This window comes from Aulonocara sp. 'chitande type north' Nkhata Bay, linkage group LG22 (genome assembly GCF_057382095.1).
Source record: "Aulonocara sp. 'chitande type north' Nkhata Bay isolate Kocher_YH1m ecotype deep benthic linkage group LG22, A_spYH_male_GT1.1, whole genome shotgun sequence".
In the NCBI taxonomy this organism is placed as follows: Eukaryota; Metazoa; Chordata; class Actinopteri; order Cichliformes; family Cichlidae; genus Aulonocara; species Aulonocara sp. 'chitande type north' Nkhata Bay.
In genome coordinates, this window is record NC_141364.1 from 826,956 (window position 1) to 838,678 (window position 11,723).

Consider the following 11,723-nt stretch of genomic DNA (forward strand, 5'->3'; position numbering starts at 1 on the left):
CCCGATCCGCCATTTTGGGGGTCTAAGTAAGGAGCGAAAGCATAGCCATGGTTCGTACTTGCTGTGCGGTCGGCTGCAATGTTCGATCTTACGACCGGCACGGGAATAAGTTTGGATTGTCTTTTTATGCTTTCCCAACCTGGAAGCAACATGAAGGAGCTCATGTATCGGATATTACCAAACGAAGGCGTCTAGCCTGGATAGCAGCCATGAGACGAACTGATATCAAGTTCTGTTACGTCTCCAGATATCAGCTGGTGTGCTCAAGACATTTTCATTCCGGTAAGTTCTAAATATGTTCACATCACACTTTATAGCTGAATAATATCATCGTTGGTGGTCTCGGAAGTTATAGAAATTACGATCAAACATCGAATGGAGTGACTTGATTGGTTGATGTAAAGACAATAAATGAAATGAGACAGGAAGGACACAAATTGGCGTTAATAATTTACCCGATTATCAATGTGTTAACTTGCATGTACTTTACAATTATGGGCATATAATATGATAACGATATTTTAGCAGTTAAATGATAAATGTGTAACATTAATTATGGTGGGGGGTGGAAAATGGCTATTTCACTCGATGCACTCCAGCTGACTTACTTTGACGACGTACTCAGAGTTTGGCGGCTTGAAAATAGCCAAATCTTGCGCCCAGCCATTTGTAAATTGGATGTGCGCCTCCAGTGACTTGTAATTACGAAACTGGTTCGCTGTGTAAGCGCTTACTCCACAAACAAGATACGTGAAGATATCGGGGTAGGACAGTGGCGGTAAGTCGTCTGGGTCTTTACTCCACTGCCGTATTTCATATGGGTCCAGATTTGCGATGCACTCTATTTTTTTTCAAGTACCGCTGCTTCGCCTCTGGACGCAATCGGTCTCTATACCGTCCGTTTTCTTTTGAGCTGCTTTTAAGCATGTTTCTTGTCGTCGTCGTTCCAACACAGTGTGTTTGCTTTGATTCGTAGACCCCGAAAATGGAGCTGCGCTCCCACAATGCATTGCGGCGTGACGTCAACTCCAAAGCCCTATTGGGAGCTGCTGTTACTGTGTGTGTGTGTGTGTGCGTGTGTGTGTGCGTGTGTGTGTGTGTGTGTGTGTGTGTGTGTGTGTGCGTGTGTGTGTGTGTGTGTGTGTGTGCGCGCGCGTGCGTGGTGGGGGGGGTGCACCTCCCCGCCGGCGAGCCTCAAGGTTTACGAGGACGCTCTGAGACGTGTGACCTGTAGTTTAGCTGCAGACTTTGTTGTGCGTGTCGTGTTGCAGCTCAGGACGGCGTGAACGAGCACCGCCTTTATCTCTGTGGTAGAAAGCAGTAGCCTCGCCACACGCCCTCCAGAAGAGACGACATCCTAATTACAGTGTGTGCGCCGACGACACCGAGCGTGTGATTACAGCAGCGCGCTGACGGCTCCAGCGCACAAAAACAAAAGCGTGTGTGTCGCCTAAAGTGTGAAGCGTGTGTGATCATGTGTTTGCCAAATGCTTTGGCGAGAGCGTTTGCATCTCAGAGTGTGTGAGAGCAGGAAAAAGAGCCGTCACAGTGTGTTAAAGTGCTTTTTAATGAGCTGGAGCTCTTACAAATGGACTGAGCTTGTCGTGTGGCTCACGCTGAAAAGGCGGCGATGAGAGCTGTTAGGAAGCAGCCAGAAGCTGTTGTGTTGACGCTAATTGTCTTCATTTTCTCCGACTGAAAGCAGCTTCGCTGGACAGATTTCAGGCGGCCGTTTGTTGCTAACGAGCACCCGCCTTCTTCAAGTGATGGCGCTGATAGCTTTGACGCTTCCGGCTCTCAGAACAGGAAGTGACAGGGAGAGTGAGACAGGGGGTGAGCTCTGTGTGTGATGGTGCTGGGTGTCTCCACCCTGCAGTGGCTCTGGTGCTTAGACATGGTCACAGGTGAGGGGAGGAGCAGAGTGTGATGGTGACAGCGTCACCTAGACCAGCCCTCGCCCCAAAAACGTATGCTGGAGTTTTCCTCCCCACTGTCGCCAAGCGCTTGCTGGCCTGTTATGGTGCAATTGTTGGGGTTTCCCTGTGTTATTCCAGGGGCTCTACCTTACAGTACAAAGCAGCCTGAGGCAGGCGTCATCATGGAGAAGTGATGGAACTGTGTCACAGCGGGGACATGGGGACACAGGGAAACACAGCAGGGACACAGGGAAACACAGCGGGGACACAGCGGGGACACAGCGGGGACACAGGGAAACACAGCGGGGACACAGGGGACACAGCGGGGACACAGGAAACACAGCGGGGACACAGGAGGACACAGCGGGGACACAGGGAGACACAGCGAGGACACAGCGGGTCACAGGGAGACACAGCGGGGAAACAGGAGGACACATGGGGACACAGGGGGCACAGGAGGACACAGCGGGACACGGGGCACAGCGGGGACACAGGGAGACACAGGGGGACGAAGCGGGGCACAGGGAGACACAGCGGGGACACAGGGAGACACAGCGGGGGGACACAGGGAGACACAGCAGGACACAGGGGGACACAGCGGGGCACAGGGAGACACAGGGGGCACAGTTGGACACAGGGAGACACAGCAGGGATACAGCGGGTACACAGGGAGACACAGCACGGGCACAGGGGGACACAGGGAGAGACAGGGGGACACAGCGGGGACACAGGGAGACATAGTGGGGATACAGTGGGTACACAGGGAGACACAGGGGGGCACAGGGAGACAGCGGGGACACAGGGAGAGACAGCAGGACACAGGGTGGCACAGGGGGACACAGCGGGGACACATCAGAGGACACATGGAGACACGGTGGGGACACAGTGGGACACAGGGAGACAGCGGGGACACAGGGAGAGACAGTGGGGACACAGGGAGACACAGGGGGACACAGCGGGGATACAGCGGGGACACATCAGGGGACACAGGGAGACACAGTGGGGGCACAGGGGGACACAGCGGGGATACATCAGGGGACACAGGGGGACACAGCGGGGATACAGCGGGGACACATCAGGGGATACAGCGGGGATACAGCAGGGGACACAGCGGGGACACAGTGGGACCCAGGGAGACACAGTGGGGGCACAGGGGGACACAGCGGGGGACAGGGGAGTGGGCACCTCAGTGTGTGTGTGTGTGTGTAGCACCTATAATGACTTCGTGAGGATGCCTCCATCACAGATCTTTTGGATTTTGAGACATGATGCTGAGGTTGGCTAAAGGTGAGAATGAAACATGAGTTCAGGTGAATGTAGGACACTTTGAAGTGCCGATGACTCGTCTGTGTTTCTCTTCTTCAAACTTCAAAAAGCTGTTTGACTTTTCCAGCACCGAGTCAGCAACGAGGGGCTTCATTAGAAGGTCCTCACAAACATGCCAGGACAAACACCTGTGTGTGTGTGTGTGTGTGTGTGTGTGTGTGTGTGTGTGTGTGTGTGTGTGTGTGTGTTTTTGCTGCTGTCTCTTTGCTGACCTTCCCTCATCAGTCTTGATTGACTTGACCAATCAGCAGTCTGCAGTCTCTTCACGGCACACACCCACATAGATTGATCTGGTCGATGAAAACACAATATGGAGCTCAGTGGGAATCAATCAACAACAAGAAGCACACAGCCGGAGGTGTTTCACACCGTTAGGTGTGTGTCCGTGTGTGTACACGGTACATGTTGTGTACATATAAGCTCATATATATCTTGTGTATACAAAGTGCAGGTCTCTGGCGTCACTGGGCGGATGGATACGTGATGTCTCCACAGTTCATCCAAACAGGCGAGCTGCGTCGGGTTCGACGGCGCCCTTGGGCGTGTGTGCTGCTGTTTCTGAGGCGGGCACAAAGCCAATGTCTCTAAATGTTCCCCGTCGGTCGTCTGACCTCTGAGCGTGGCGCTGGGAGGGGCCAGCTGTTTACCTCTGTGCAGGTGTGAGGAAGATGATGCTCGGCGCTAAGCTAACAGAGACGGGAAGGAGCCTGCGCTCTCCTGCTCCTGCCGAGCTGAGCAGGAGAGCGCAGCGTGGGGACTGAAGACGCCGTTTTATGTTGTTTCCCGCACATGAAGGAAAGCAGCTGTTTAATACGTCAGCTGAGAAACCGGCAGCGTGGCAAGCTTCATACGTGTCTGATGACAACGGTGGACGTCATCAGGGTAACGTAATGAGTGAGGGCAGCTTCAGACCTGAAAGTGTGACGGAGTGTAGAGGACGCACACATACTCCACAAAGGAAATGGACTCACGTGTCCTGACAAAGATGCCATTAAATGCCACTAAAGGCTTGAGCGTACTAATACTCAGTGCTGCCTGCATCATCACTCCGTCACCGTGGTTACTTTCATGTTGCTGTGGCTGCAGCTGCTGATGGCGAGCGTTGTGTCAGAGCGCACTCAGAGGTTTGTTTCCCGTAAGTCGAGCTGCTGAACGATGCATCAAAAATAGCAGCAGCTGAAAATCCAATCAAAACTGGAGCTCAGAGGAAGCTGTGAGCCCACAGCCTGACTCTGTGAACATGACCCTGTAGTACCATGTCACCCTGTTAGAGCACTTCACTCTCGCACTGCAGGCCTACTTGTTGTTCCTGGAGTATTTAAAAGTAGAGGCAGAGCCTTCAGCTTCTGTGGAACCAGCTTCCAGTTTGGATTCAGGAGACACTATCTCTACTTTTAAGATTTCCTTTTTGCTAAAGGCTGCAGCTGCTCGCTTGCAGCTGCTCGGCTGCAGCTGCGGTTTCACTTTCTTTAATGACAGAGACGATCCCAAATCCAGGAAGTTTACTGACGTCATAAAAACTGTTGCTGAGATGTTTTCTCTCATTTTACAAGCTGAAGGTTCATATTCGGACCTTTAAACACCTGAAATTCTGCATGTGGCTCTGCGATGGTCAGCACCACAGAGGCCACGGCAGGTCAGTCCATCACCATCATCATCATCATCAGGGCCTAATGTGGTGCTTTACCACACTCGCGTGGACGGATCCAGAACATCGTCCAATGAGAGCGCGTTTCTCCCGTCTGCAGAGCGACATCAGAGCCGATCACAGGGACGCACAAGCTTTCTGGAGTAAAATAAAAAATGAAATGTGCGGCTTCTATTTGGGAAACAGAAAGTTGCAGCCAGCAGCAGCTCGTCCACACGTACCTGAGAGCACCTGAGATCATTTACAGTCTGAACATAATCCTGAGGTCCAGCTAGAGCCGTGTGCTGGCGCCCTCTACAGGCCGTGCTGCTGTAGGCCCTGTCGATTTCAGGTGTTGGTTAAACACGAAGGATCCTCCCAGTTTCACTTCCTCAGCTGGTACGACGGCATCATTGTTATTCACCACACACCTGACACACGCACGCTGTAGGAGTGTGTCAGGTGTGAATTATCTGACCTTTACAGTCAGCAGGATTGTGTGTGTTTCAATGGCAAAGCAAAAAATTCAAACTTGACAAGGTCTCTCCTCTCTTCCTGTCTCCTCTCTTCCTGTCTCCTCTCTCCTCTCTTCCTCTCTCCTCTCTTCCTGTCTCCTCTTTCCTCCTTCATCTGCACTCTCTCTCTCTCCCCCCTTTAATCCATGTCTGTCATTGCTCGCTCTGTCTCTCCTTCATCGCCCTCCTCGCTGCTCCCTCCTCCTCCTCAGCCTCTGTCACTGGTGTCTGGCTCAGTGTGAATACCAATGGAGAATGAGTGGGCGAGAGAGCAGCAGAGGCAGAGAGAGAGCATGCTAATAGGGCAGAAGTTTCTGGAGCTTGACTCCCGCGTTTGGCTCGTCCGCCTCGGCCTCAGAGCCGCCGCTCACGCCTTCTGAGGAGGAGCAACAGATGTGCGAGGCGTCTGCACTGAAGCACAGTCAGCCATCAGAGTAGCAGAAGCTCGGCTGTTTTCTCAGAGGTCTAAAACGACATTTATCTGCCGTCTTTGTCACCGCATAGTCATAAATCAACACAGTGCACGTTAGCTAAAACATGCCGCTAGCAACCAGGCTAACTTAGCATGCTAGCGTTACAGCTGTATCCTTGAGCTAAAACTCATGAAAAGCTTCAGTTGGCGAACTCGGGCCTCTACGTGACTCACACCCAGCGAGTCTGATATCACACGGGCCAAAACGCAGCAGTTCGGTCATATTCGGACTTATGGCCTCAGGAAACTTTCAGGGTCATGCTGGGAGGAGCTGTGATCACACATGCACACGCCTACGTCACCACGCCGTGCACACCCACACACACGCAGACTGAAAACACAGGCAGGAAAAAGGGTGTTTTGGTGAAATCCAAAAGCATTTAACACATAAGCTACAGCTACATCCTCTGACACCACCTTACATCCACCTGTAACTCAGTCTTCAGCCCGTGTGACCTCACTGAGTCACATGATGACAGAGTGGGTCACTGACTCTTAGGACCTCCCCCTCTGGGGTGAGACAGCTGCAGTGCAGATGTTTCAGGCGTGGAGGTGCCGCTGCGTGTCAGTGTTGCGCGTCCCTAAAGCCAGACTTCCTCTCTTGGCGGCCGGTACGCCACAGCGATGCACCCCTGGCTCTGACGTCCTCACACTCAGGTCACACATCCGTCTGCGTGTCGCCGTGCCGTCAGTCGTGCAGTTAATCTTCTTCCTTACAGAAGTGTTTTTAATCATGGGTGCGATGGCTTCGTGCTGAATCTGCTTAGAGTGGCTCATTTGTTTGATTGATTTCACTTGATTTTCTGGGACAGGAAGAGCTCGTGTATTGATCTGAGCTGCAAAGAGGAGACAGGAGCGAGCAGAGGAGTATGAGGAGAGAGATGGAGAGAGATGGAGGGAGGCATAAAGCCGTATGAGGCAGACAGATAAAAGGACACAGAGAGGGAAAAGCTGAAGTTTCAGAGTGAAAGAAAAGAGCAAACAGTGACAGAAGAAGCGAGAAGACTGCACCCAGAAGATTTCACCCGCCACGCCACAAAGTTGTTTTTCCAATCCAGGCTGACAGCAGAGAGGGAGGAACTTTGAAAGTGACGGAGCAGAGAGAGACAGAAACAAAGAGCGAGGGCAGAGAATGAAACACTTCTGTGTCGGGCTGTAATTAGCATAATATTTTTCTCTGTGCGTCTCCATCATCCTATTTATATCTGTCAGAGCGAAGGACGGAGATGAAAGAGTGCAAATAACGAACATGAAATCGTGGCTGTTAGACACAGGGGTGTGTGTGTGTGTGTGTGTGTGTGTGTGTGTGTGTGTGTGTGTGTGTGTGTGTGTGTGTGTGTGTGTTAATCCTGGCTGGACGTGTAATGACTGTTCGCTCTATTTCAACAGTATTTTGCATAAAAGACAAATTTCTTCCGCGGTGTCTCGTATCAAAGTGAAGCTTCGGAGGCCCCGGGGCGATGCTGGCTTTGAGGTTAGAGATGGTTGCCAGTTCGAGTCCTGCGCCAGCAGGGAATGGGAATAAACCCCTCCCCCCTGACGACCAGCAGTGCAGGGCGTGAAATTAGCTTTTTGTTTCTGGGGGTATATTTGGCCCTTTGATCGGGTTTTCGGGGATGAGCAGCTCCTTCTGAGCGACTGAGACGAGCTATGAAATAATAAGAGGGAGCGAGCGGCGCCGAAAAGCAGCACGCCGCCTAAATGTGATGCATCGAGCTGCAGCAGGCGTCACTGAAAACCCTCACCTCCTGGTAATGAGGCGCTAAGGTGGGAGTCTATGGGTGGGACCCAGAAACAAGCTAGCTTGCATGCTAGTTCCAGCGTAAATGCGTTTTTACTGCAGCTGCTGTCGGACGCTTACCTGCCGACGGCCAGGTGAACAGCTCAGTATCATAACACCTGTGCTGGATTACAGGGGTGACGCAGACCCACAGCTATCAGCTGTTTGACGATATCACAGCGTTAGCATTGATAACAGCTGATGCATGAACATAAAGTGAGGTAGAGAATGCTACAAGTGTCCACTAGAGGGCGCTCTGCAGCTGACCCGTTGACTGCACACGGCGGGCTGCGACAGGTGAACGGGATCATTTTTCAGATGCTTGGTCAGGTGACTGTGTTTGGTGTGTCAGACGTTTACATGGCCAAACATCGCTGAGAGAAACAGCCATCCGGCTCAACCTCAGCCGCTCCTCACATGTCAAACTCCATCAGCACTCCGGAGGGTTTCCCCCTAAACGCTCCTGATACGTCTTTGAAATAAAACGTTCCCTCCTGATCCTGCTACAAAGAGAGGTTTACCGCCAGGTTTCCATTCGCCCTCTAACATCTGCTTTATTGAAACGATCCATCAGCGCGTGAACAGGACGGCTTCGTTCGCTTCAGCAGAACAAATAAAGGCTGAAGTGGAAGCATGTAAAATCATCCCTGAGCCTCGGAGACCTTTCCTGCCACCAGTCAGCAGCTGAAGGCGTTCGGAGCGAGCACCGAGAGCGTCCGCGAGATAAATCAACCTGTCAGTCAGCCGGTCTGCGGCGCGCGGCGCTCTGAATGTGAAGCAGGAGCACGCTGCTCGATCGGGAGGAAACGCAGGCCGAGGCAAACAAAAGTCACAGCTTTCATCTGTGGAAGCGTTTAATCAGGCACACTGCTGCAGAAAACGCTGTCACTTAAAACAGGAAGAATCAGGTCTGACATGACCTCACTTCCTCTGACTGCCACAAGATGTCGCTCCAATAAAACGGAATGATTTAGAGGGTTTGTGCCCTTCCTCTGATATTTCATTGCCCCTGTTTTTCGCGCTGACGCTGCTTCCAGCCTGATCTCACACAGACCACTCCACCATCGTGATGAAGCTTGACCTTTGACCTTCAGACTCGTGGATTGAGCTTTCCCTGTGATCGGTGCAGGCCGATTGAGTTGTCTGTAGATACGTTCAAAGGCAGTAATCAGATTACCAGGAGCAGGTGCACAGCAGCTCTCTCCACACTGACACCAGGTCATGAACGTGTCACAGGTCAAAGGTGAGTTGCAGTCGTTTTAATTCATTACGATTACCCAGCAGGTCATGCTTGTGGAACAGTGGCCTCTGCTGGTGAGTGTGGTTACTGCAGTTTCATGAGTGCATGCTGTGACTCACAGGAATGACACAAATATCCGTTTCCACAAAGTTTGCTGCCTCAGTGTTTCCACATCGTTGTGTCTGATGTTTCTGTGATGTATTAAAGTATGAAACCAGCGCTTCATAAGCTTCAAAGGCTTTTATTGACAATTACATCGCGCAAAGAGTCAGTATTTGCAGCGTTGGCCCTTCTGTTTCCAGACCTCTGTCAGTCAACGTCTGGGCCAGACCCTGACTGATGGCGATCCATTCTTACATAATCAATGCTCCGAGTTTGTCACAATTAGCAGGCTTTTGTTTGTCCACCTGCCTCTTGAGGATTGGCCACTGTGCTCCATGATGCTGGAAAAGGCTGTGTGTTGTTCGCCAAACTGTTCTTGGATGGTTGGATGAAGGTGCTGTGGGAGGATGTTTTGGTCACATTCTTTATTCATGGCTGTGTTTTTTGGCAAAATTGTGAGTGAGCCCACTCCCGTGGATGAGAAGCAGCCCACACATGAACGTCTCAGGATCTTTACTGTTGAGACAGCACTGATGGAGGCGCTCACCTTTTGTTCTGCGGACCATTCCCCGAACATCAGAAAGAGCGTGACTTTACCCCAGTCCTCAGCCGCCGCTGTACTTTATACGACTCTGTCTGACCCTGGTGGGTTTTTGGAGAGAAGTGGAAGTTCATAAAAGTGACAGTTACGTGTATACATGCTTTATTTTATGAGTGCAGACAGCACGACACATCACAAACATGTGTGCAGAACCAGAAACACGTCATACTTCAAACACACGTGTGAGACAAACCTGTGCAGAACCGACCGTGTTTGCATATCTTTGTGGGGACCAGCAGCCCGTATGGGGACAAAGTGATCGTCCCCACAAGTTTGAAACAGTTATGTTGTGATAGGCGTCCATATTTCATGGTTAGGGAGACAGCTGGGGAGGGTTATGTTAATGAGATGTCCCCACAAGGACGTGAAAACACGACTGTGTGTGTGTGTGTGTGTGTGTGTGTGTGTGTGTGTGTGTGTGTGTGCGCACAGACTGATGAGTCACTGTAGCTGATAGGCTCTGATGTGTGGACCTGATGAGGCGCTGCTGAGTGATGCTCTCTTTCATCTCCGTCCTCATCCCCCCCCACCTCAGATCTCACCTTCCTAACGTCCTTCCCTGCTCTTCCTCTCCTCCCCCATCATCCTGTTTCCTTACCTGTGAACCTCCTCCTCCTCGTTAAGTCCAATCCTCGTCTCTGTCTCTCACCCTCTCTCTGCCCCCCCTCACCTTACTCTCACCTCTCCTCCATCTGTCCCCCCCTCCCCCGAAGCTCCCCTTCATCAAACTCAGCCAAAGCAGCCTGCAGGAACTTGCTGCATGTGACACACACACGCACACACACACGCACGCACGCACGCACGCACGCACGCACGCACGCACACACACACACACGCACGCACACACACACACACTGTTAGTGCTGGAGAAGTCAGGGAGACTTCAGGTGTTGCGCTCAGGTGGAAACATGACTTCTCCTGTGTCTTCCAGGCGTGCGGCGCCCTCCGGACATGGACCAACGTGCCGGTGCTAACGTGCATTACACGCTGCTGATCGCCTGCGTGCTGGTGGCCTTCTTCCTGGGCGCCATCTTGTCGGGTTTCCTGGTGTCATGCTACTGCGGCGGCAGCGCCGCCCACCGGGCTCGGAGGCTGGGGAAGGACCCGGAGGCGTCGCTGCCTCACGCCCTGTCGCTGCGATCCCTCGCCAAGCTCAACGGGCTGCTGGACGGACAGCCCAAGGTGAGCGAGACGAGGAAACGGATTCATCAGAGCTCACCTGAGCCCTGCAGCTGAAACACGTCTGCGAGCTGAGAGGCAGCCGTGTTAATATTCAGCCCCTCCTCCTCCCCCGGGGTCAGACTTAATAAGCCTCACTTCAGTCTTTTATTCGCTCATTACTATCGAGCGTTTCATTAGGAACTCCATCCTCTGTCCACATGTCCCTGAGCAGGAAACTGAATCTCTGAGCTGACCTCTGACCCTCTGCTCAAATGTATATTTATACAAGTTCCTCATTGTTCTCTGTGGCTCCTCCCACTGAAGGGTCATCCTGTGCTTTAGAGATGAAACGGCAGGCAAAGATAACGACAACTGATCGCAGCTTTTCTTCTTCTTCTCTTCCTCCAGGAGGACAAACTGGACGTGTCCACCCCGAAGATGTACAGCTCCTTCATCCCCAACGGCCGGGCCGAGCATCACCTCCACAGCCCCGTGCACCAGAGCCTCCCGCTGGGCGACCCCGAGCTCAGCCTGTCCCAGGTAGGAAGCGAATCTGTCCAATCAGAGTTTGTCAGTGTGAGCGATGGAGGATGGAGCGGACTGCAGGCACACACCTTGGACGTGTAATCGATCACATTTACACGCCGCAGCCATTTAATGCTAACATTAAAGATGTTACATGTCTTTTATTTTGAAATTTCGCTGCAGGCCGGTCTTCTCACCCAGTCTCCCTTCCTGTGGACGATGCCGATCTCCGCTGAGCCAGACCGCAGCCGGAGCATCACCCATGGAGCACGACGCTCCGGCTGCGGTCCGACTCGCCGGAGACGTGTCTGCTTCTGCATAAAGTTTCCACCGAGGTTGCTGCACACATGCGGCTCTCAGACACTGATGTAACTCAGCTGGGTTTAACACATAAGTGCTTAAAGCTTTGCACACAGCGCCCTCTCCTGTCAGCACGCAGCGTGACGTGAGCGCTAAAG

At 52.3% G+C, this 11,723-nt stretch overlaps 1 protein-coding gene across 6 annotated transcripts in view; it reads left to right on the top strand.

Annotated features, from left to right (window-relative positions):
• Positions 1-11,723, top strand: part of LOC147303103 (semaphorin-6D-like) — an 86,723-nt gene that overhangs the window by 70,512 nt on the left and 4,488 nt on the right. For all 6 annotated transcript variants that reach the window (XM_086281433.1, XM_086281434.1, XM_086281430.1 and 3 more), the window contains 2 exons: positions 10,511-10,761; positions 11,149-11,280. In XM_086281433.1, coding sequence (XP_086137559.1) covers positions 10,511-10,761; positions 11,149-11,280 — 383 coding nt within the window. The remainder of the gene's footprint in view (positions 1-10,510; positions 10,762-11,148; positions 11,281-11,723) is intronic.